The sequence below is a fragment of the Girardinichthys multiradiatus genome, chromosome 3, assembly GCF_021462225.1.
Source record: "Girardinichthys multiradiatus isolate DD_20200921_A chromosome 3, DD_fGirMul_XY1, whole genome shotgun sequence".
NCBI classification, from domain to species: Eukaryota; Metazoa; Chordata; class Actinopteri; order Cyprinodontiformes; family Goodeidae; genus Girardinichthys; species Girardinichthys multiradiatus.
In genome coordinates, this window is record NC_061796.1 from 34,108,429 (window position 1) to 34,130,056 (window position 21,628).

Consider the following 21,628-nt stretch of genomic DNA (forward strand, 5'->3'; position numbering starts at 1 on the left):
GACATCTGGGACATCATGTCTCGCTCCATCCACCAACGTCACGTTGCACCACAGACTTTCCAGGAGTTGGTGGATGGTTTAGTCCAGGTCTCGGAGGAGATCCCTCAGGAGACCATCCACCGTCTCATCAGGAGCATGTCCAGGTGTTGTAGGGAGGTCATACAGGCACATGGAGGCCACACACAATACTGAGCCTCATTTTGACTTGTTTTAAGGACATTACATCAAAATTGGATCAGCCTGTAGTGTGTTTTTCCACCTTAATTTTGGGAATTTTTCAGGCCTCCATTGGTTAATAAATTTGATTTCCATTGATGATTTTTGTGTGATTTTGTTGTCAGCACATTCAACTTTGTACAGAACAAAGTATTCAATGAGAATATTTCATCCATTAAGATCTAGGATGTGTTATTTGAGTGTTACCTTTATTTTTTTGAGCAGTGTATTTGTAAATTAAATATTTGTTTTTGCAACTCAACATATGAATTCAGTGAGAGCAAATTGTGTTGACTGCACTCTGGCCCTAATCGTAAAACTAATTAACTTTAATACGTGCAAGAGTTAAATCTGCTTGAAATTCCTTTCCATCTGTGGAGAGGAGTTTAATGTCTAATTAAAATGCCAGGTGGATCCACATTTCTATGAAATAAACATAAGCTTTTCATTTGATGTAACCTTGCTGGCAACACAGTTATTGCCAACCTATGTTGTTGAAGTGGGGAGGCAGCTCTCTTTAAAATGCAGTCCTCATGTAGCATGGTGTGTTGGTGGGTCAGAGACCATTGTCTCTCCTTAATGATGCACCTCAGCACTCTACTTGGGGCCTTGCATTAACATAGAAATGAGAATCATGCACAAGTCCCTCTGCAGTCATTACTGCTCTACTCCATTCTCGCTTTCAGCCAAACTGCATGGTTTCTTACTCTTGCCTTATCTAGCAGGGGCGTTGTCAACTCATCTACTTCCAAGTAGTTTATAATATTTAGCCCCTTTGTCTAATTCTCAGGCTCCAGTTGTTGAAGGGAATAAAATTAATCACAAAAAACTTAATCTCTTAGATTTGTGTGATGCAGACATATGTTCTCGCTTGTTATATATATATATATATATATATAAGCGCTACAAAGAAACTGGCTCACATGAGGACCGCCCCAGGAAAGGAAGAACAAGAGTCACCTCTGCTGCGGACGATAAGTTCATCCGGGTCACCAGCTTCAGAAATTGTAGGTTAACAGCAGCTCAGATTAGAGAACAGGTCAATGCCACACAGAGTTCTAGCAGCAGACACATCTCTAGAACAACTGTTAAGAGGAGACTGTGTGAATCAGGCCTTCATGGTAAAATAGCTGCTAGGAAACCACTGCTGAGGACAGGCAACAAGCAGAAAAGACTTGTTTGGGCTAAAGAACACAAGGAATGGACATTAGACCAGTGGAAATCTGTGCTTTGGTCTGATGAGTCCAAGTTTGAGATCTTTGGTTCCAACCACCGTGTCTTTGTGCGGCGCAGAAGAGGTGAACGGATGGACTCTACATGCCTGGTTCCCACCGTGAAGCACGGAGGAGGAGGTGTGATGGTGTGGGGGTGCTTTGCTGGTGACACTGTTGAGGATTTATTCAAAATTGAAGGCATACTGAACCAGCATGGCTACCACAGCATCTTGCAGCGGCATGCTATTCCATCTGGTTTGAGTTTAGTTGGACCATCATTTATTTTTCAACAGAACAATGACCCCAAACACACCTCCAGGCTGTTCAAGGGCTATTTGACCAAGAAGGAGAATGATGGGGTGCTGCGCCAGATGACCTGGCCTCCACAGTCACCGGACCTGAACCCAATCCAGATGGTTTGGGGTGAGCTGGACCGCAGAGTGAAGGCAAAAGGGCCAACAAGTGCTAAGCATCTCTGGGAACTCCTTCAAGACTGTTGGAAAACCATTTCAGATGACTACCTCTTGAAGCTCATCAACAGAATGCCAAGAGTGTGCGGAGCAGTAATCAAAGCAAAAGGTGGTTACTTTGAAGAACCTAGAATATAAGACATATTTTCAGTTGTTTCACACTTTTTGGTTCAGTATGTAATTCAACATGTGTTAATTTATAATTTTGATGCCTTCAGTGTGAAGCTACAATATTCATAGTCATGAAAATAAAGAAAACTCTTTGAATGAGAAGGTGGGTCCAAACTTTTGGGCGGTACTGTATATATAATTAAGAGAATCGATTGTGTTTATTTCGTGCAAGAGTGATTTATCTGTCAAAACAAGGTCGAAGACCCTCCACTTTTGGTGAAGTGGTTGAATAAACAGTGACAGTTGGTGGTTTTGGTTAATAATTTGTAATTATTAAAGAGCTTTGAGCCCATAATCACCACACCAGAGGACATCTCTGATTTCTATTTGTAAGTAATGATTTTTGGTTAAGAAATTAATTCTTTTTTTCTCAAATTATGATTTTAAATTATAATTTTTGATAAATATTAATTAATCAATAATCATAATCCTTACAGCACCAAGTGTCTTTAATATTGAACCTTTTCACAATGTTCTAATTTTCTGAGATACTGAATTTGGGGTTTTCATTAGTTGTCAGTTATAATCATCAAAATTAAAAGAAATAAACATTTGAAAGTCTATGTGTAATGAATGAATATAATATACAAGTTCCACTTTTTGAATGGAATTACTGAAATAAATCAATTTTTTGATGATATTCTAATTTTATGACCAGCACCTGTATGTATATTTGGAAGGTGTGGTATTTGAGTGGGAATAACAGTATAATGCTCTCACTAGGGCCCCCCAAGTGTTCAGATATTTATTAGCCAAATTAATGAGAAAGTAGGCCTTACTTTCAGTTTCAAACATCCAGCATGCTGACATGAGTAAAGTGTCCGCATAGCATGGCATGAGTTTAAGTAATGCTGGGATATTTAAGGCGCAGCTACGTCAATTTGGTAGCTGGTAGAGCGTGTGGACCATTGGCACTGATGCAGAATTCTTGGACATCTCCAAGAATCAGTGGCAGCCTTCTTAGCTGGGGATCAAAGTGTGCACAGTCTCAAATGCAGAGTAAGGTAATTCCTATGGCATTTTGTCTTCCTGTGTCAGTGAAACGAAAAGCTGATATGCAGTAATGTGACAGGGGCATAACAAGTGGTAAAAAAAAAAGGCAAACTTGAGGACAACTTATACTTAGCCTTGAGGTTTCATTTCTTTTTTTGGTACTTTTGGGGGAATTTAATAAATAATGAGGAACAGCAATTGCTGAGCTCAGTGAATGTACGAAATTAGCATAAGCTTTGATGTAAGAAACAGGGGATTTTGATTGACAGCGTGCATGGTCCTCAGTACGATTTTCTGAAAGGCTATAATAGCCTTTCAGAAAAAAAGAAGGCTATTATAGAAACCATGCAATAAGATTTTATTTCTATACAAGATTAATATTTGCTAATCGGCAGTAAAAAAAAACTATGTACAATTGAGAATGATGAGAATGCACAGATACTGTTTTTATCTGGCGTTTAGGAGTTCGGAGACTGGGACAGAGAGCGAAGGAATCATTAAAATTGGTGAATGAGGAGGTGATCCATGAGCCGTGTTTTTCAGTGTAAGTGTCAGTGTAAGTGCACACATGCTGACTGGAACTTTATACTAATACTCAACTAAGGTCTGAGTTGGTCTGCAACACTGGAAGGAAAACTTAGCCTTAATGAGAAGAGGGCTTCATACACTGGCAGAGGAGAAAAAAAAGAGATTCAAAGCAATCTAATGCAAAAATAATCTGCAAAAAAAGAAGACTCTCTTTAAAACTGTAGGACCCTCGACGTGTGTAAATTATGCATGGACTTTGTGCATGCAGATGGAGGGTCTTATATAGACGTTCTTTGGAAAACAAAAGCGTTTCCTTTAGTTTCTACTTTTATTTAAGTTGTTGCTTTTTTGTGTCAATCATTAGAATTAGCTTCGCATAACTGTTTTCATAAACAGTCCTTAAATAAACGCTTATGTTGGCCTTATAATACAAGTTACAAAAGTAAGAACATTTTTCGATTCTTTTTGGACTTGCTCTGTATCCAAACAACATGCTACTTAAATATTGTGTGTACCCAATTTCCTCTTTATTACTCTTATTCCACTTCCACCTTTATAATTAAACCTGGTCATTGTCTTCATCTCAGGTGAGCTTTGGTCACAAAGCAGCAGAAACTATATTTTAGAGTTTAAACATGCAGTTGTTCCCAAAAACATTTCTTTTGACTGATTACCTGGTTCATCCACATCAGTTGAGCCCCCAAATTCATCATCCTCATCATTTTTCTCTGGTGTCTTTTTTGGAGTGACTTGTCTCTCCTGCTTCTGTGGAGTCTGCATGAACAGCAGGGTGGCAGATTGTTAACTCTCACAGATTGTTTTTATTCCACTACAATATTTATTGGGTCACTTTTAAGACACATTGACCTTTGTCTCCATTTCCTCTTCACTCTGGTCGTCGACCTCCATTTCGCTCTCCGAGCTTGACTCGGCTCCATCCATCAAGTAGCTGACGGAAAACAAGAAACAAAATGTGTCAGGATGATGAAAGGCCAGAGGGAAAAGAACAGCTGAGCAATATATCGCGTTTCCCCATCTGCTTTACAACATGATTCAAAGTGTAATGAGTCCCTTACTGGTTAGTCTGCAACAAAAAGCAAGTTTCAAACATTTTTCTCCAGGTGAATGAGCCAATGTGTCCTAAAGTTTAAAACATCACCAGCGCCTCAGAATAATATGCTAGCAGTCTCCTAAAACAGATTTAATCTTCAGAAGAGAGGCAAGAATCTGTTTTAAAGAAAGCAATCCAAGACAAAAAAATATAAAAGGGATTCATAATTAAAGGTATTGGTGGTTTTGCAAAGTGCAATTATCAAACTGGATTTTTATTTAATCTAGAGCTTCCCAAAACTCTAATTCAAATTAAAATAATAATTACTTTGTTCAATTTTCTTTTCACAGATTAAAGCCTGCACAGAAATTCTGATTTAGAAAGGGAATAACAGTTAACTATACAGAAACTCATTGGGACATATTCAGGTGAATTAGAAAAGTTATCATAGAGAACTTCATTTTTTACATTAATTAATCAAAGTGAAACTCATACAGAAGTATTGTACACTGATATTTCAAGTTTTCATTTCTGTTCATTTTAAAGGTTCTGGTTTAAAGCTAATTAAAAACTCAAAACTCAGTTACTCAGAGAAGTAGTACTCAAAGTGCCTTGTAAAAGTATTCAACCCCCTTGAATTTTTACCTTTTTTGTTACATTCCAGCCTGTAATTTACTCGTTTTTCTTTCATTTTATTTTAGGTGATGGATCTGCTTGTAAATTTAAATGAGAAAAAAAATATATATAAAAAGAAATTAGTAAAATGAAATCCACCTGTGTGGACCAATACTATTGCCTATTGTGCATTTGCCTAATATTTTGCAACCCTAGTCCCATAGTCTGGAGGGAAAGTGCAGAAGCACATGTCATGAGCCATGTCTTCTGCTGCTGTGGGTTCAATGTGTTTTAACAAGGTCCAAAGTCAGTTTAGTGCTCTTCTTGCTTACCTCTGCCAAAAAGCTGTGTAGATATGCTGATTTCATTTTCCAGCAGGACCTGCCCACACTGCCAGAAGCACCAATACCTGCTTTAATGACCATGATGTCACTGTGCTTGGAGCAAACTCCAAGGACCTAAACCCCATTGAGAATCTATGGGGTATTATCAAGAGGAAGATGAGAGACACCAGATCCAACAATGCAGATGGGCTGATGGCTTGTATTTAAGCAACTTGACCTTCCTTATCACCTCAGCACAGCCCCAGGCTGTTCACCCCATGCCACACCGCTTTGACATAGTAATTCTTGCAAAAGGAGCGCCAACTATGTATTAAAAACATATATTGTACAGTACATGGACATAATAAAAATCTTTGAGAAACCCAACTTTGGGTTTTCATTAGCTGTAAGCCACATTCAATAAAATTAACAGAATTAAATCCTTGAAATATACGTGTAATGAATCTTTTTGAAAGCAGTTACTAAAATAAAATAATTTTTCATTGATATTCTAATTAACTGAGACACTCCTGTACAAAACTGGCAGGAACCAGAAAAATCCATCCCAGCTGCCCTCAAACAACCATATTACCTGCAGACCAGGAGTAAATCATCCACCAACCTTTCCTAGACAATTCCCCCAAGCCACTATAAAGTCAGCCGAAAGTTATCTGTGGGGAGATTTTGAAGCACAGAACTGATATACCACAGATAAGATGGGATCATTTTACCACACACTGAAGGAGGACATTTAACTGACCCCCGCTTAGACCAGGAAATTGGAAAATGACAAATGAGACTATGGAAGAGTGGAGTAAATGAAGTTGTGACAATAAGAACTGCTACCACAAAAAGATCAAAATGTCTGAATTATTCCTCTCTCATCATAGCTGGGAGAAATGATGTGAGCACTTTGTTTCAGGGTAACTGTATGGGCTCATTATCCAACTAATTTTAAAGGACACATCCTACAAAATGGTAAATGGCCTGCACTTGCATAGCGCTTTTATCAAGTCTGAGGACCCCAAAGCACTACAATCATTCTTCCACCCATTCATCCACACATTCACACACTGACAGTGATGAGCTACATTGTAGCCACAGCTGCCCTGGGCCACACTGACAGAAGTGAGTCTGCCATAAAATTGGCACCACCGGGCCCTCTGATCACCATCAGCAGACAAGGTGGGTGAAGTGTCTTGCACAAGGACACAACCACTTAGACGGACGGAGCAGGGGGTTCGAGCCGGCAACCCACCGGTAACAGAACAAATCCCTAATACTTGACACCAGAGGAACTTGTAAACCACAAAACATGAATTTTTCGTCCTTGTAACTTAATTATGATATGATACAGAAGCTCGTTTGATTTTCCTTACTCCCTCGTCAAACTGGGAAAGGCAAGAGAACATGTTATTCAGGTGATGTAGATGTTGCTGATCTTCATTTTTCACTGTGAGATTATGCAACAGCAAATAAAATATGAAATCATGGATGTCTTAAACACATCTTTAGCAGGGGCTTCTAATAAATGTGATGGGTGCTTTGGTGATTTTATTGTTCCAAACGTAAGAATGCCAAGAAAGCTACAAAACCACATTTTAAAGTCACAATAATGATGATTTACTAGATAAAGAAACTATATTCTGTTCTGATAACTGGTTATCCCTTTTCAATTTCAAAAATGCATTATTAAATGATAAAATATAAAAAGTGTTGAAAATAAAGCAAAAATGCCTGGCAAACAATCAAATAACACAAAGCAAAATCTGTTTAGGTAAACAAAGGCTGCAAATCTTTACTTTTGAGATGATGGGGTCAGTTATTGATGCCAATAAAAGATATATAAATTAAGGGCAAATCATTTCATGCTATCACAAATGTATTAATAGGGTCAAAATATATTCTATATAAATTAAAGCTTTAAGGCTTTTATTAGAAAGGAAAACATGACATGTACCTCCTTCGTATAATAAAGATTACAAGCTTTACACTCACTTGAATGTTATCACCAATAATCCCCACTAGTGTAGCTGATTTAGTTTTATCATTTACTACAGCTTCAACTGATAACCCTCTTTCTGGGTCAATGCTTCATGTAGGCAGAATCACTCTGACATTATAATTATTTTGTGCAGCAGGTACTTTTATGTACTTAAGAATATTTTCTAACGCATGATTGCATTAATAATTTGGGCCGAACTATCCACTTTCAGTGCTGCGAAACTCTTTAAAAAGGAAACTTGTTTGATAGCTGGGTTTAATTGTTAGCCGATGTCAGAGCTGCTCGAGTGTTTTCTCCTCGTGTTTCTCGATGCTCACTGATTGTCTAATGACAACGCAGGCAGTGTCTGCTTGGGTTCTTAGCTGATGTTACAATCTGATTATTACAAACACTCCACAGCCTGCGTGGCTGTCAGGAGCAGAGCGAAGCTGCGCGGTTTACCTCCAGATGCTCAGAAACGACAGTTAGAGCGTGAGTGTGCAGATTTGTTCGGGTGCTTGTCATCATCAAAGTAAGTGGTTCTTTTAATTACCCATAGCAGATGCAGCTTTTAAATAAAGAATACATCATCAAAGCTGCACACTCCACACGCAGCACAATAGCAGTGCTGGGCAGGGGAACTGGGGAGGGGGGGCAAGTTCACTCAATCACAACTGGAAATTTACAGAAAAAGGCAAAAATGAGGGAGAATGACAACAGGTTGCAGTGAACTTCTCATTTCTATTCTGCTTCTTCAGCATTTTAAAATACAGCTCAACGATAAAAATTCAGCTGTGCAACAGTATTTAATTTATACAGCTTGATTTATTGAAATTGCATCTATTCTGATATGTCTCCTGTATTTCACAGGATAGTCTGAGTGTCCTATAAAAAATGTCATGGAACTGCTCCTTTCTTGGCAAACAAAGAGTGATGATCTCTTATATTCTAATTCCAACTGGATAATCAGCAATTACAATCATTCTCAACTGCAAATATTAAATCAATTAATAATCATGCATTTTGCTTCATCTCAAGTCCCCTCAGGCCATCGGGGAAATGTTGACTCAGGACCAGAGCTAAACAACGGTAGACAGCATTTAGCTTCTACGCTTCTCAGCAAAACAACCAACTTCCTAAAAATCTGAGATGTGCAAAACCTCTTGGTCCATTTAAATTTGTTAACTGTGGCTTTCCCATGAAGATAAATAATGCATTTTTTTCATTTAAAATGATGCTTACATTTATCTATTGTTCTTTTAATGTTATTTTTTAAATGCAATATACTTTACCTCTGTTCCTTTATTTCCCCATACAATACTTTGTGTTACTTCATGGTCAATAAATTATGACGTGTTCCAATGAGGCTCATTTGTCAGATTAAAATTACCGATTGAAAATAATCATCTTTAAGCAGATATTACAATTTTTCTTTCATTAAGCCCACATTTTGTATCAAAAATGTTTTTTTCTTATTGGTCTGATGGAATATTCTTGCTGTAAGCAGAAAATCACCATAATTAAGAAAGAAAAGGTAATTAATCTATATATAATATATATATATATATATATGTTTAACTTAGTGAATTGAGTTACTGAAATATATGAACATGAATATTCAAATTCAAATAAAACTTTGCTTGCATAAAATGTAAAAACATATTTTTACCTACAAGTTTAAACTTGACGTATTTGAACTTCTTACTAACTTGTTACATATGTTAATAGCTGGAATTGTACAGAAACACGGATTGGACTGCAGAATTGCTGCGAAGTTGGACTGCTGAATACAAAAGAAAAAAATCTAAACCTAAAATGTCTAACTTCCTTCTTTTTAAAAAAGAGAAGTCTGAGACCCTTTCATGTCCATGAATTTTATTATTTATGTTAAGAGTTAATCTATGGGAAACAGTGGGGGGCAGTATGTATGTGGGAATGTCTTGATGAAAGGCCAAAACTCCTTACAATATGATGCCAATTAAATTTGGATCTTCTAGTGTTTGAGATTAAACTTTAGCCTTACATTATTCAGTACACACAGATTCATCAGGAACTCCCCCACCACCACTCCGCCATAACGAGGCATATAATTAGAGATCTGCTGGAGCTCGGCGGGCAGAATTTGTGATCACAGCAGGGATCGTCTGTTCAAGGTTACAGAGCTCTCCGTAGCAAGTGGGCATCCCTGCTGTGGTGGGAGTATTTTTGGATGTTTCAATCAGTGAGATTGCTGAGGACAGGCTGCAGAAGGCAGGAAAACAGACACGGCCTAAAAGAGTGTTTTCAGAAGACATGGAGTCATACTGTACTTACATGTTCTGTGCTACTAAATCCCTACCGGGTCCTCGTTTGGACGAGTTTCAGCATCTCTGCAGGTCTGAAATTAAAATCTGGTGAGGCCTAATGTATTTGATGTTAGCATGAGACTTTTTCACAACTTTGTTCTATATTTCAGTTACGATAACATTAGCACAACGTGCAAATGTGTTTTTGATGACTATTGCAATGATTACATCAGATGAATCAATCCATATTTCCCCTCAATGTTCTCTTTCCTTTACAGCATTACGATGGACTCACTTATCAAAACCGGTGTAGCTTTGGGCAGAGAAGTGATTGCAAGAGACGTTTCAGTTGTGATTTATAACAGTGTCGATATTCTTGTCAATCCCAGCGTACGAATAAACAGCTGTTCATAAATCTGGTGCTCAGAAGCAATCAGGACTCAAATTTCAAGGCCCCTGTTTATTTACTTCTGGTGCTGTTGTTCTTCACACAGGATGGACAAAAGATGTCAGGGAGACAGTTCTCTCAAATGTTGTAGTAATAGCATCAAAACAGAGGATTAGTGATACACAAAGACATAAAAACTGTAAAATGAAATTTTTTAGACCATTCAAGTGTCTGGAAATATGTAACAATTTGTTTTATCTATTTTTCCCTAAAATAAGCTTTCAACAGTTAACTAATAGGAGTGCTGGTCAAGGTCCTGTCTCTCTCTGACAGCTTTCAGACTCATTTCGGTTCATCTTGTATATGGGTCTGAAATTAACCAGCACAGCATCGTGCAGAACTGCCCATACCAAATTAAAGTCACACACTTTCATCTAGCAGAGTTCCTTCTGCTGATCCAAGCAGACCGATCTCCCCTTTACAGAAGCCCCACTCCACCATGGCCAGTTTAAAGTGCATGCATCACCAATCTCCAGCTGAAATGTCCTGCTGCCCAAAATCAACAGCCTCTGCCCCATTATGGCTTTACAGTGCCTGGTTCCCCTCTTTAAGTATGGTTCTATATTTTGGCATAACTCCAAAGTGGCATACCTTGGAAGATGAAATCAAGTGAACAGTCACTCATCACAACGCATAAAAGAAAACAGTTTTACCCTACGGACTGTTCAGATCTCCTTAAATGGTGATCTCGTGTTTAATTTGTTTTACTTTACAAAACCCGCCCACATTCATAGTTACATTGTTTTAATTATAACAGCTTTACTACTGAGAAACCATGAGTTTCATAACAGCTGTCTAGAAACATCTATTTCAAAAGCTAGAAGTTTTTTTAACCATTATCCTTCATCCTTTCAAATAACTTTCTCATAATATCTAAGCTACTGAAATTAAAAACTTTGCCTTGCTTGTCAAGCATTTCTGTGTTCAGCTACTCTCACATGAAGATAAAATTGATAAGACAAAATGATTAATTAAATATGACCAACAATATCAAGTGTAATGGCATTAGGGACTGAGATTGTCTATTTAAATGGACAATAAACTATTGGCATGCAGAACTTTATTGATTGTCACTAGAAATATAGAAGTATACCAAATATTGTATCCAAACATGCTTTTGTAGTTTCCATTTTACACATATTAAGATTGCAGTGAAAATTAGGACTCAATATACTCAACTTCTCTAATTTCTGACTTTCTTACCATTTATATGAGATCTTCTGTTTCTTCTTATGGCAGTCCATCACCCATTCTTTCCGAACGATGATACCGCCTGCTGATTTCACCTGGCTGTACTTGGGCGTGTTGGCGAAGGCACAGCTGGAGAATCATGGGCCGAGACGGGAACATGCACGCAGAATCAAACAAAAAAGATGTTTACAACAAAACAGGGAAGATGATACGTCCGACAAAATGCCATCAAACTGAATTTCTGACCCTGTAAACCATGGGTGTATAAAAATAATCAAGTGGGAAAATTAAGAAAGAATAATGTAAAAGTAACGTTTGTATGTTAAACACCAACCGAGTGGGTAATTTTCCTAATAACATGCCCGACAGTTTCAAAATGTTTACCAGGAGTAAATGAAAATATGGTGAAATGCACATTTAATAGCCTTTTCTTTTACATCTAAAACAAAATTGTCGAGTCCATTTAAGCTACAACAGTAAGGTTTCATTCCTGCTCTACTTTCTTTAATCTACACTGTGCAGTTTCCTGATGTATCGATCTTTTGGCCTATCTCTCAGCTCTTTTGCATTTGTTCCTCATTTATCTTGTTTCTTTGCACAACAGAATCTCTAAGCAGTGCTCGTCTGCAGAGAACTGCAGCGAGGAACCTTTCTAACAGCTTTTGATGATGTGGTTATTATAAATGTGATATTAGTGACGATTCTGTGCTCACAGTGAGTTTTCTCAGTATGCCAGCTGAACACCATAGAGCTGCACATTTCTTGACCAAAACTGATTTATTTTCCCGTTTCTGACGTGTGCATCTGTCCATTAAAATTAAGTGTGCTTGAAAGAGATATTCCCTCAGCAACCTGTTCTGTACTTGCCTTGCAGGGGACTTTATATGTACTCTGTACCTTCGACAAACTGTCTACAAATGAAGAAAGGGTGCAGTGATCTCTCTTCTCATTTGTCTTTTGATACAAAACTGCCACATTTCTCAATTATTAAAGCTTCATCCATCTATGTCCACAGAGCTATGCCATCATTAAAGCAGGATTTGTCTGCAGTGTGATCTGTTATATAGCAGGGTCTGTGACCACCCATGCTTAACTGCAACCATTTGGTTTGTTTTCAGTGTTTTTGTCTTCTAAATAAGACCAAAGCTGCTTTTTCAGCACAAAATCAAATCTGGTACGAAATTTAAAAACCCTGCGTAAATAACTTGTTGAGCTGGAGATTTTTAATGAAAATGCAAATATATCCACATGAAGTCCATACAGATATAAATCTTTTTCTGGAGAATAAAATGGACGTTGAAAACAATTCATCAGAGGAAACAAGCTGGTCTGTCTAGATGCAATTTGTCTTTGACAGGAATTACACAGAAATAGCATGCTGGTTGTATTTCAGTTAATTAGAACATTATCGAAAGGGGTAACAGAGAGATGTCGGCCTACACATTCATGGGGGAGACTGCTGACTTCAGCTATTCACCAGAAAGACACAAATAGAGGATAAGCCACAAAAAGCCATTTCTAAAGAAGGTGGATGAGTGCTGTATCAAAGCATATAAATGGAAAGTTTTGTGGAACGAAAACGTTTGGTAGCAAAAGCTTTACAAGCAAAAGGAATAACCACAGTCTTGAGAGAGGATTGCTAGGTCCAGATACAATATCAGAAGTGTCCTTCCTGGGCTAAGGAGAAAATGGACTGGGCTGTTGCTCAGTGGTCCAATGTTCTCTTTTTGTATAAAAGTACATTTTGTATTTCATTTGGAAATTAAGGTCCCGGAGTCTGGAGCAAGAATGGAGCCACACTGAATCCAAGTTGTTTGAGATCCGATGTGAAGTTTAAGCAGCCAGCAATGATGTGGGGAGCCTTGCCATCTACTGGTGTTGATCTACAATGTTTTCTCGAGTCCAAAACCAGTGAAACCATCTACTAGGGAATTTCAAAACATTTCATGCTTCGTTCTGCTGAGAACCTTTATGGTGATAAAGATTTAACATTTCAGCAGGACCCACGCGGCCAAAAGTACAAACTGGTTTAGTGACACATTTTAAATTGTCTTTTTTATTTTTCTATTCTTCTGAGGAACAGAATTGTCAGTTTTAATTAGCTGTAAGCCAAATATGTGAAATATATAACTGTGTAATGTATTTATTTATGAGTGAAATTATTTAACTTTTGATATTGTGATTTATTGAGATGTACCTGTATCCTTTAAAATGACCGTGATGTCCAGTAAATGGATGTTACTACAGGGGTTGGACAATGAAACTGAAACACCTGGTTTTAGACCACAATAATTTATTAGTATGGTGTAGGGCCTCCTTTTGCGGCCAATACAGCGTCAATTCGTCTTGGGAATGACATATACAAGTCCTGCACAGTAGTCAGAGGGATTTTAAGCCATTCTTCTTGCAGGATAGTGGCCGGGTCACTACGTGATGCTGGTGGAGGAAAACGTTTCCTGACTCGCTCCTCCAAAACACCCCAAAGTGGCTCAATAATATTTAGATCTGGTGACTGTGCAGGCCATGGGAGATGTTCAACTTCACTTTCATGTTCATCAAACCAATCTTTCACCAGTCTTGCTGTGTGTTTTGGTGCATTGTCATCCTGATACACGGCACCGCCTTCAGGATACAATGTTTGAACCATTGGATGCACATGGTCCTCAAGAATGGTTCGGTAGTCCTTGGCAGAGACGCACTCATCTGGCACAAGTATTGGGCCAAGGGAATGCCATGATATGGCAGCCCAAACCATCACTGATCAACCCCCATGCTTCACTCTGGGCATGCAACAGTCTGGGTGGTACGCTTCTTTGGGGCTTCTCCACACCGTAACTCTCCTGGATGTGGGGAAAACAGTAAAGGTGGACTCATCAGAGAACAATACATGTTTCACATTGTCCACAGCCCAATATTTGCGCTCCTTGCACCATTGAAACCGACGTTTGGCATTGGCATGAGTGACCAAAGGTTTGGCTATAGCAGCCCGGCCGTGTATATTGACCCTGTGGAGCTCCTGACGGACAGTTCTGGTGGAAACAGGAGAGTTGAGGTGCACATTTAATTCTGCCGTGATTTGGGCAGCCGTGGTTTTATGTTTTTTGGATACAATCCGGGTTAGCACCTGAACATCCCTTTCAGACAGCTTCCTCTTGTGTCCACAGTTAATCTTGTTGGATGTGGTTCATCCTTCTTGGTGGTATGCTGACATTACCCTGGATACTGTGGCTCTTGATACATCACAAAGACTTGCTGTCTTGGTCACAGATGCGCCAGCAAGACGTGCACCAACAATTTGTCCTCTTTTGAACTCTGGTATGTCACCCATAATGTTGTGTGCATTTCAATATTTTGAGCAAAACTGTGCTCTTACCCTGCTAATTGAACCTTCACACTCTGCTCTTACTGGTGCAATGTGCAATCAATGAAGACTGGCTACCAGGCTGGTCCAATTTAGCCATGAAACCTCCCACACTAAAATGACAGGTGTTTCAGTTTCATTGTCCAACCCCTGTATTTGTAAGCTGTGGGGATAACATGAACATATATAATTATATGATTTGTGATTATCCTGGGGTGAACTACTCACATAAGATGTGTGGAGTCAGGTGTCCAGTTGGGCCGATACTTGGCTCCCATTTCTATCGCCTTCTCTCTCAGCTCCCCTCTGTAAGGGTTCTGGAAGCCACTCAGAACAAACACCACCCCCTCCAGGATCCGATTAAATGGGACATCATGCTCGCTCTTAGGCTTTGTCTTCGGTTTGGGTTCCGGTTTGGGCTGGCTCTCCTTCTTCTTCTCAGCAGATTTCTGTGCTGATGACGCTGAAGAGACAACTAAATGTCAGGCTGTTCTTTTTAAGATAAATAAAAATATTTATTAATAAACCACTACCTTTGGCATTGCTTGGGCTAGGCGTGCTAACCGGGCTTGGTTTATATTTAGGAGTTGCAGTTTTGGTCTCTGGCGAGGCAGCCGGACTCATTTTCTTTGTCGGAGGAGGTTTAGGGGCAGACTGTCGCTCTTTGCTAAACTCAAACTTCCTTTTTGCTGGTGGCTTGATGACAGAAGACAAAGTTATTAGAACAAGGATGTAAAACAATGATACAAACTGGTTTATTGAAAAGATTCCCAACTTCACCTGAATCAACTACCAACCAGTTAATTTTGACAAACCTGTGCTGTGTGGTTTACTTTAGCATAAAGCACACTTCAAACCTTCCTATTGCTTTGCAGCCATTTGCGCCCAAACGTTACCTTCGTGGGTAATGTATTGCTTTTATATTTATACATAATGTGCGTACCCCTAATACCATCGATTTTGTTCATTGCAACGAATGCATCCAGCAGCAAGAAAAAAACAAAAAAAACACGATGTTGCCACCCCAGTTCTCCACAGTTGAGATAGTTTTCTCATGCTTGAAAGATTCACCCTTTTTGCTAAAAAGGTATGAATAGCCAAGCAGAATTCAAAACTCTGAAGCTTTGAACTCTGCACCAGTGTTTAGACCCAAAAAACCTTCCCTAAATATAGCCACGGACACAACTGTGAGTTGTTGCAACACTCAAGAGTGTTCAGGAAGAGTGTGGAGGGACAGATTTTCCGTTTGTGTAATCGTAGCTGGAAAGTCTAAAGAAACCTTCATCCAAACTGCAGCCAGGCTGTTATTCTCAACTACCTGGAGGAAAGCTGAAATGGACTGGAATCTCTGAGTGAAAGGAGTCATGCAATACATGCATGATTAAAGTTTTTATTGTTATTTAAGTTTTTTATATATGTGCATCTATTGTTAAGATGGTTGCACTAAAACCAAATGCATTTCTCTGTTAAAGGCAGACATGTTGGTAAAGCAAAAATGACGATCAGCAACTTTCACTTCATTTTGACGCTAAACGAAGGTCATTAGGAGGCAAAGAGTGTCTGTAAAGGATGCAGAGGCAATTTTTCCATCAAACTATTTTTTTCATAACTTAAAACCAATCTGTCTGCAAACACAAGGATTTTTGTCTCTTAAGCTGAACAAATATAGCCAAAAAAATTCAGCTTTTTTTTTTTTACATAAACAATCTTTAACTTGGCCAAAAGGCTGTTGGTAAATACCTTTCTTTAAAAAGTCAAAAATGACAGGAGGAAATAAAGGAATTCCTCACCCTGGGGACCATATTTTGATTGCGTTACTAAAGTGGATTCAAGTAGAAAAGGTTGCTTTAAGATTGCTGCTAATAGAAACTTCAGGCTGACTTTTAAGAGGGTTAATAATTAACTTTAGGCATAAGATCATAAACAGACTTTAGGTTATTAATGTGTGCACACACTGAAAGTTCTTTACATAAGAAACTTAATTTTTTAATTAGTTTAAAATGCCAGTTGCTGCAGGCAAAAGCGCAGCTCAATATGTCTGAAAGCTATTCTTTTCTGCTTGAGTCAGACTTAGATTTTAGAAGAAATACTTCACCTATCACATATTATCTGGTTGTATGTCAAATTTGCATGGATGTTCAACCTTCGAACACCTAGAGATCCCGAGTTACTTCCAGCTTTTCTGCCTGGTTTCATCTCCTCTACAACCTTCTCAGCCTCCTTGTGGACTAAATAAAGACAAGCTCACTGATGAACAGGTGTTTAGTGGGTGCCCTTCAGAGCACAGAATGATGGGGGACTTTTAGTACCTGTGGTGAGGCAGAGATGGAGGTGGAGGTTTGACCTGATGATTGAGAGCTGCCTCCTGCTTGCAGAGCAGCAGCAGCGTAGCTCAGCTTGTCACTCAGGGGAGAGGCTAAAAATAGAGAAAAAGAAAACAAGACAACCATTAACATAGAGGACGCCCCAATAATAAAGCAAGTCTTTCAAATCTCTTGTCCTTTGGGAAAGTTATGTGATCTAAAATAAAACCTAGTTAGAGCTCAATAATTACTGCTTTATAGTCCCAAACACCCGAAAGGAATTGATTGGACTTGTAAATTTAAATAAATGGCTTTACCTTTGACTGAAGTGCTTGGCTTTGTTGCATTGTCTCGATTGAAGAAGAGACTGCCAGGCTGAAGACTGGGGCCAGATGAAGGAGACTCATCTTTTACCCTGAACTGTCCCAGCTTTGTCACTTTCTGGCAGGAAAGAAGGACGATTTCAGTGCCAAAGCAGAAGATTCAGGTACAGAAGGAAGTGATTTTGTTTCCAACTACAAAGGAAGTTTTCAATCTGACAAATGATTTCATAGATAAACATTTCCAACTGAGTGCACCCTGGAATCCAATCAAAGCCTACACAGAGCCCTCCACAAAGGCTTTGGCATTAAGTTGTACTTCCATCCACTCCTTTTCAAACATGGGGATATCTGGTGTGGTAAAAAATGTACTAATCATTGTTTCTAGGTTTAACTCTGGAGAAAAACCACAAGCAACAGATCTTATATGCTTTTTTTGTTGTTTTTTTTCATTGTTGTAAAATTCAATGCTAATTCCATCTTTGTTTAAAATAAATAAATAAGAGCAGCAAGACACCTTAAACTATATTCATCTTTTACTGCTGTAGAAAAATCCCAAAATGAAAATTTCAGAAGAATAATCAGCCTTGAGGTGGCCATGGGAGAGGTTCTATGTTGGGGTAGGAGAATCATTTGTGTGTTCATTTGGCCACACATTTTGGATCAGTACACCCAAAAAGAAAGACCCAATAACCTACTATCAGTTTAATGGTAGAGTCCACTGGATGTTTAAAAATGCCCTGATAGTTCAAGGAGTTCATTATGTCTCGCACTCTAAAAACGTCCCCAGGCTCTTTGGATGAGAAACAGTCCAACACCATCACAGATCCACCTCCATACTTAACAGTGAGCATGATGGTGCTCTTCCACATATCTAAATAGTTTAATGTCAAACCCACAAGTAGTATTTATTCCTGAATAGTTGAATGTTAAGCTAATCTCATCAAATCACAAAGTTCTAGCTAAAGTGCCAGCAGCATTTAGCTAATACCACATTTACATCTGAAATCTTAAAATAAGGAGTCGAGGCTTCCACAGCTGCATGAGATGGTGTCTAATGGTTGTTATGGAGACTTGGTGCCAACGTTGGGGGTACACGTTTCCGATTTAGTTTATCAGAACATGTCAAATCTTTAATAGAAAACCAAACCACATCAAACATTTTTTACAAAAATAAAGAAAAACTAAGTAACTGGTAAAGAAAATATGATTGATAATATCATATAACATGCACTCAAGGGCTGACCAGTTATAATAGTGAAATTGGTCAGTTTCTGGGCGATGGCTACTGGATTGACTGATACTATTCAATTATAAAATACTAAATTATATGTGATTTCTAACAGGTATTAGAAAAAAACTACAGTTTAATGCAAGATACTGTCTTGTCTGTACCTTTAGACAATTAACCTTAGATAACATGAGTCTTTTTTTTTTAAATAAAGCAAAGATTTGCTCTTTTATCATCATTAACACAGTTATTTCTATTGTAATGATTAAAAAGAAACAAGAGAATGCAAAACTTACAGGGGAGGAAGTTGGAGGATCGGTTTTATCAGGTGGTGAGTGGAACTTGACAAAAGCAAGCCCATATGCAATGTTCTGTAAAGTGCAAAAGACAACACAAATGCATAAACTTGCGTGAATGATGAATAATAAATACATCTGCTTAAACACGCTAAACAATCAAATAAATGACTTAAAAAGACTGCCATTAACAAATACACAGGCTGTACCGTTGGTATTATCCACACTTAAGCACATTGTCTTATATAATGGGCCAGAAATTAGCTGCTTTATATGTTGTAAGCATCAAATGAATGTGCTGTACTATGTCAGCTGATTTGAAAATCACCAAGTTCCCCACCTTGCTGTATGGCTGGGTACAAACAATTTTCACTCTATCCCACTTCTCCTGAGCTGTGCTCTTCTGCAACTGGTTGGGTCCAAAGAAACGGACCCGGTTCATATTGGTGCCGTTACGACTCTCAGTGGGGGACATGAAGGAAGATGTGACAAGAAGAACCTGAAAGAAAGAAAGAAAGAAAGAAAGAAAGAAAGAAAAATCTTTTGAATATTAACATTAAATCAGATGGTCAGGAAGTAAAAAGTGTAAATGTGTGAATTGTGAGATAAACCTCATAATCCTGGTCTTTGACAGCTGATGAATTCCCGACCAACACCTCAATGAAAGCTGATCCTTCGTTTCCAATATCAATACTGTGGACCTGCTCTTCCTTCTCAAACTGGGGAAAATTAAAGCACAAAATGAGACGGCACAAGGAGCTCACAGAAAGGAGGGAACAAGGTAAATCCTGAAGAATTAAGTAAGAATCAAAGCAGTAAATCAGTGGTAATAAATAAGGCATTAAAGCAGCAGCCGAAGCAGCTGCCACTTTACATACATACAGGTCCTTCTCAAAATATTAGCATTTTGTGATAAAGTTAATTATTTTCCATAATGTAATGATGAAAATTTAACATTCATATATTTTAGATTCATTGCCCACTAACTGAAATATTTCAGGTCTTTTATTGTCTTAATACGGATGATTTTGGCATACAGCTCATGAAAACCCAAAGTTCCAATCTCACAAAATTAGCATATCATTAAAAGGGTCTCTAAACGAGCTATGAACCTAATCATCTGAATCAACGAGTTAACTCTAAACACCTGCAAAAGATTCCTGAGGCCTTTAAAACTCCCAGCCTGGTTCATCACTCAAAACCCCAATCATGGGTAAGACTGCCGACCTGACTGCTGTCCAGAAGGCCACTATTGACACCCTCAAGCAAGAGGGTAAGACACAGAAAGACATTTCTGAACGAATAGGCTGTTCCCAGAGTGCTGTATCAAGGCACCTCAGTGGGAAGTCTGTGGGAAGGAAAAAGTGTGGCAGAAAACGCTGCACAACGAGAAGAGGTGACCGGACCCTGAGGAAGATTGTGGAGAAGGGCTGATTCCAGACCTTGGGGGACCTGCGGAAGCAGTGGACTGAGTCTGGAGTAGAAACATCCAGAGCCACCGTGCACAGGCGTGTGCAGGAAATGGGCTACAGGTGCCGCATTCCCCAGACCTGGGCTACAGAGAAGCAGCACTGGACTGTTGCTCAGTGGTCCAAAGTACTTTTTTCGGATGAAAGCAAATTCTGCATGTCATTCGGAAATCAAGGTGCCAGAGTCTGGAGGAAGACTGGGGAGAAGGAAATGCCAAAATGCCAGAAGTCCAGTGTCAAGTACCCACAGTCAGTGATGGTCTGGGGTGCCGTGTCAGCTGCTGGTGTTGGTCCACTGTGTTTTATCAAGGGCAGGGTCAATGCAGCTAGCTATCAGGAGATTTTGGAGCACTTCATGCTTCCATCTGCTGAAAAGCTTTATGGAGATGAAGATTTCATTTTTCAGCTCGACCTGGCACCTGCTCACAGTGCCAAAACCACTGGTAAATGGTTTACTGACCATGGTATCACTGTGCTCAATTGGCCTGCCAACTCTCCTGACCTGAACCCCATAGAGAATCTGTGGGATATTGTGAAGAGAACGTTGAGAGACTCAAGACCCAACACTCTGGATGAGCTAAAGGCCGCTATCGAAGCATCCTGGGCCTCCATAAGACCTCAGCAGTGCCACAGGCTGATTGCCTCCATGCCACGCTGCATTGAAGCAGTCATTTCTGCAAAAGGATTCCCGACCAAGTATTGAGTGCATAACTGTACATGATTATTTGAAGGTTGACGTTTTTTGTATTAAAAACACTTTTCTTTTATTGGTCGGATGAAATATGCTAATTTTGTGAGATAGGAATTTTGGGTTTTCATGAGCTGTATGCCAAAATCATCCGTATTAAGACAATAAAAGACCTGAAATATTTCAGTTAGTGTGCAATGAATCTAAAATATATGAATGTTAAATTTTCATCATGACATTATGGAAAATAATGAACTTTATCACAATATGCTAATATTTTGAGAAGGACCTGTAGATGGTCCAACCTAGAATCTGGAAAACATCACAATCACAAATACTTTGGGGAAAAGTAAAATCTTGGTTATTTAACGTGATTATTCGTTTGGGTTTGTAAACACACTATATTTGTTGCACACAGAAAAAAACTATCTGCATAGTCCTGTTTCACACCCAAACTTATTGGACACATTC

The 21,628-nt window shown here is 38.8% G+C and overlaps 1 protein-coding gene across 2 annotated transcripts in view; it reads right to left on the minus strand.

Annotated features, from left to right (window-relative positions):
• xrcc1 (X-ray repair complementing defective repair in Chinese hamster cells 1) overlaps positions 1-21,628 on the minus strand; it is a 32,812-nt gene that overhangs the window by 9,123 nt on the left and 2,061 nt on the right. For both annotated transcript variants that reach the window (XM_047361786.1, XM_047361787.1), the window contains exons 3-12: positions 19,612-19,719; positions 19,341-19,499; positions 19,001-19,075; positions 17,471-17,594; positions 17,160-17,266; positions 15,384-15,546; positions 15,079-15,313; positions 11,502-11,618; positions 4,460-4,541; positions 4,267-4,366 (exon numbers count right to left, since the gene is read on the minus strand). In XM_047361786.1, coding sequence (XP_047217742.1) covers positions 4,267-4,366; positions 4,460-4,541; positions 11,502-11,618; positions 15,079-15,313; positions 15,384-15,546; positions 17,160-17,266; positions 17,471-17,594; positions 19,001-19,075; positions 19,341-19,499; positions 19,612-19,719 — 1,270 coding nt within the window. The remainder of the gene's footprint in view (positions 1-4,266; positions 4,367-4,459; positions 4,542-11,501; positions 11,619-15,078; positions 15,314-15,383; positions 15,547-17,159; positions 17,267-17,470; positions 17,595-19,000; positions 19,076-19,340; positions 19,500-19,611; positions 19,720-21,628) is intronic.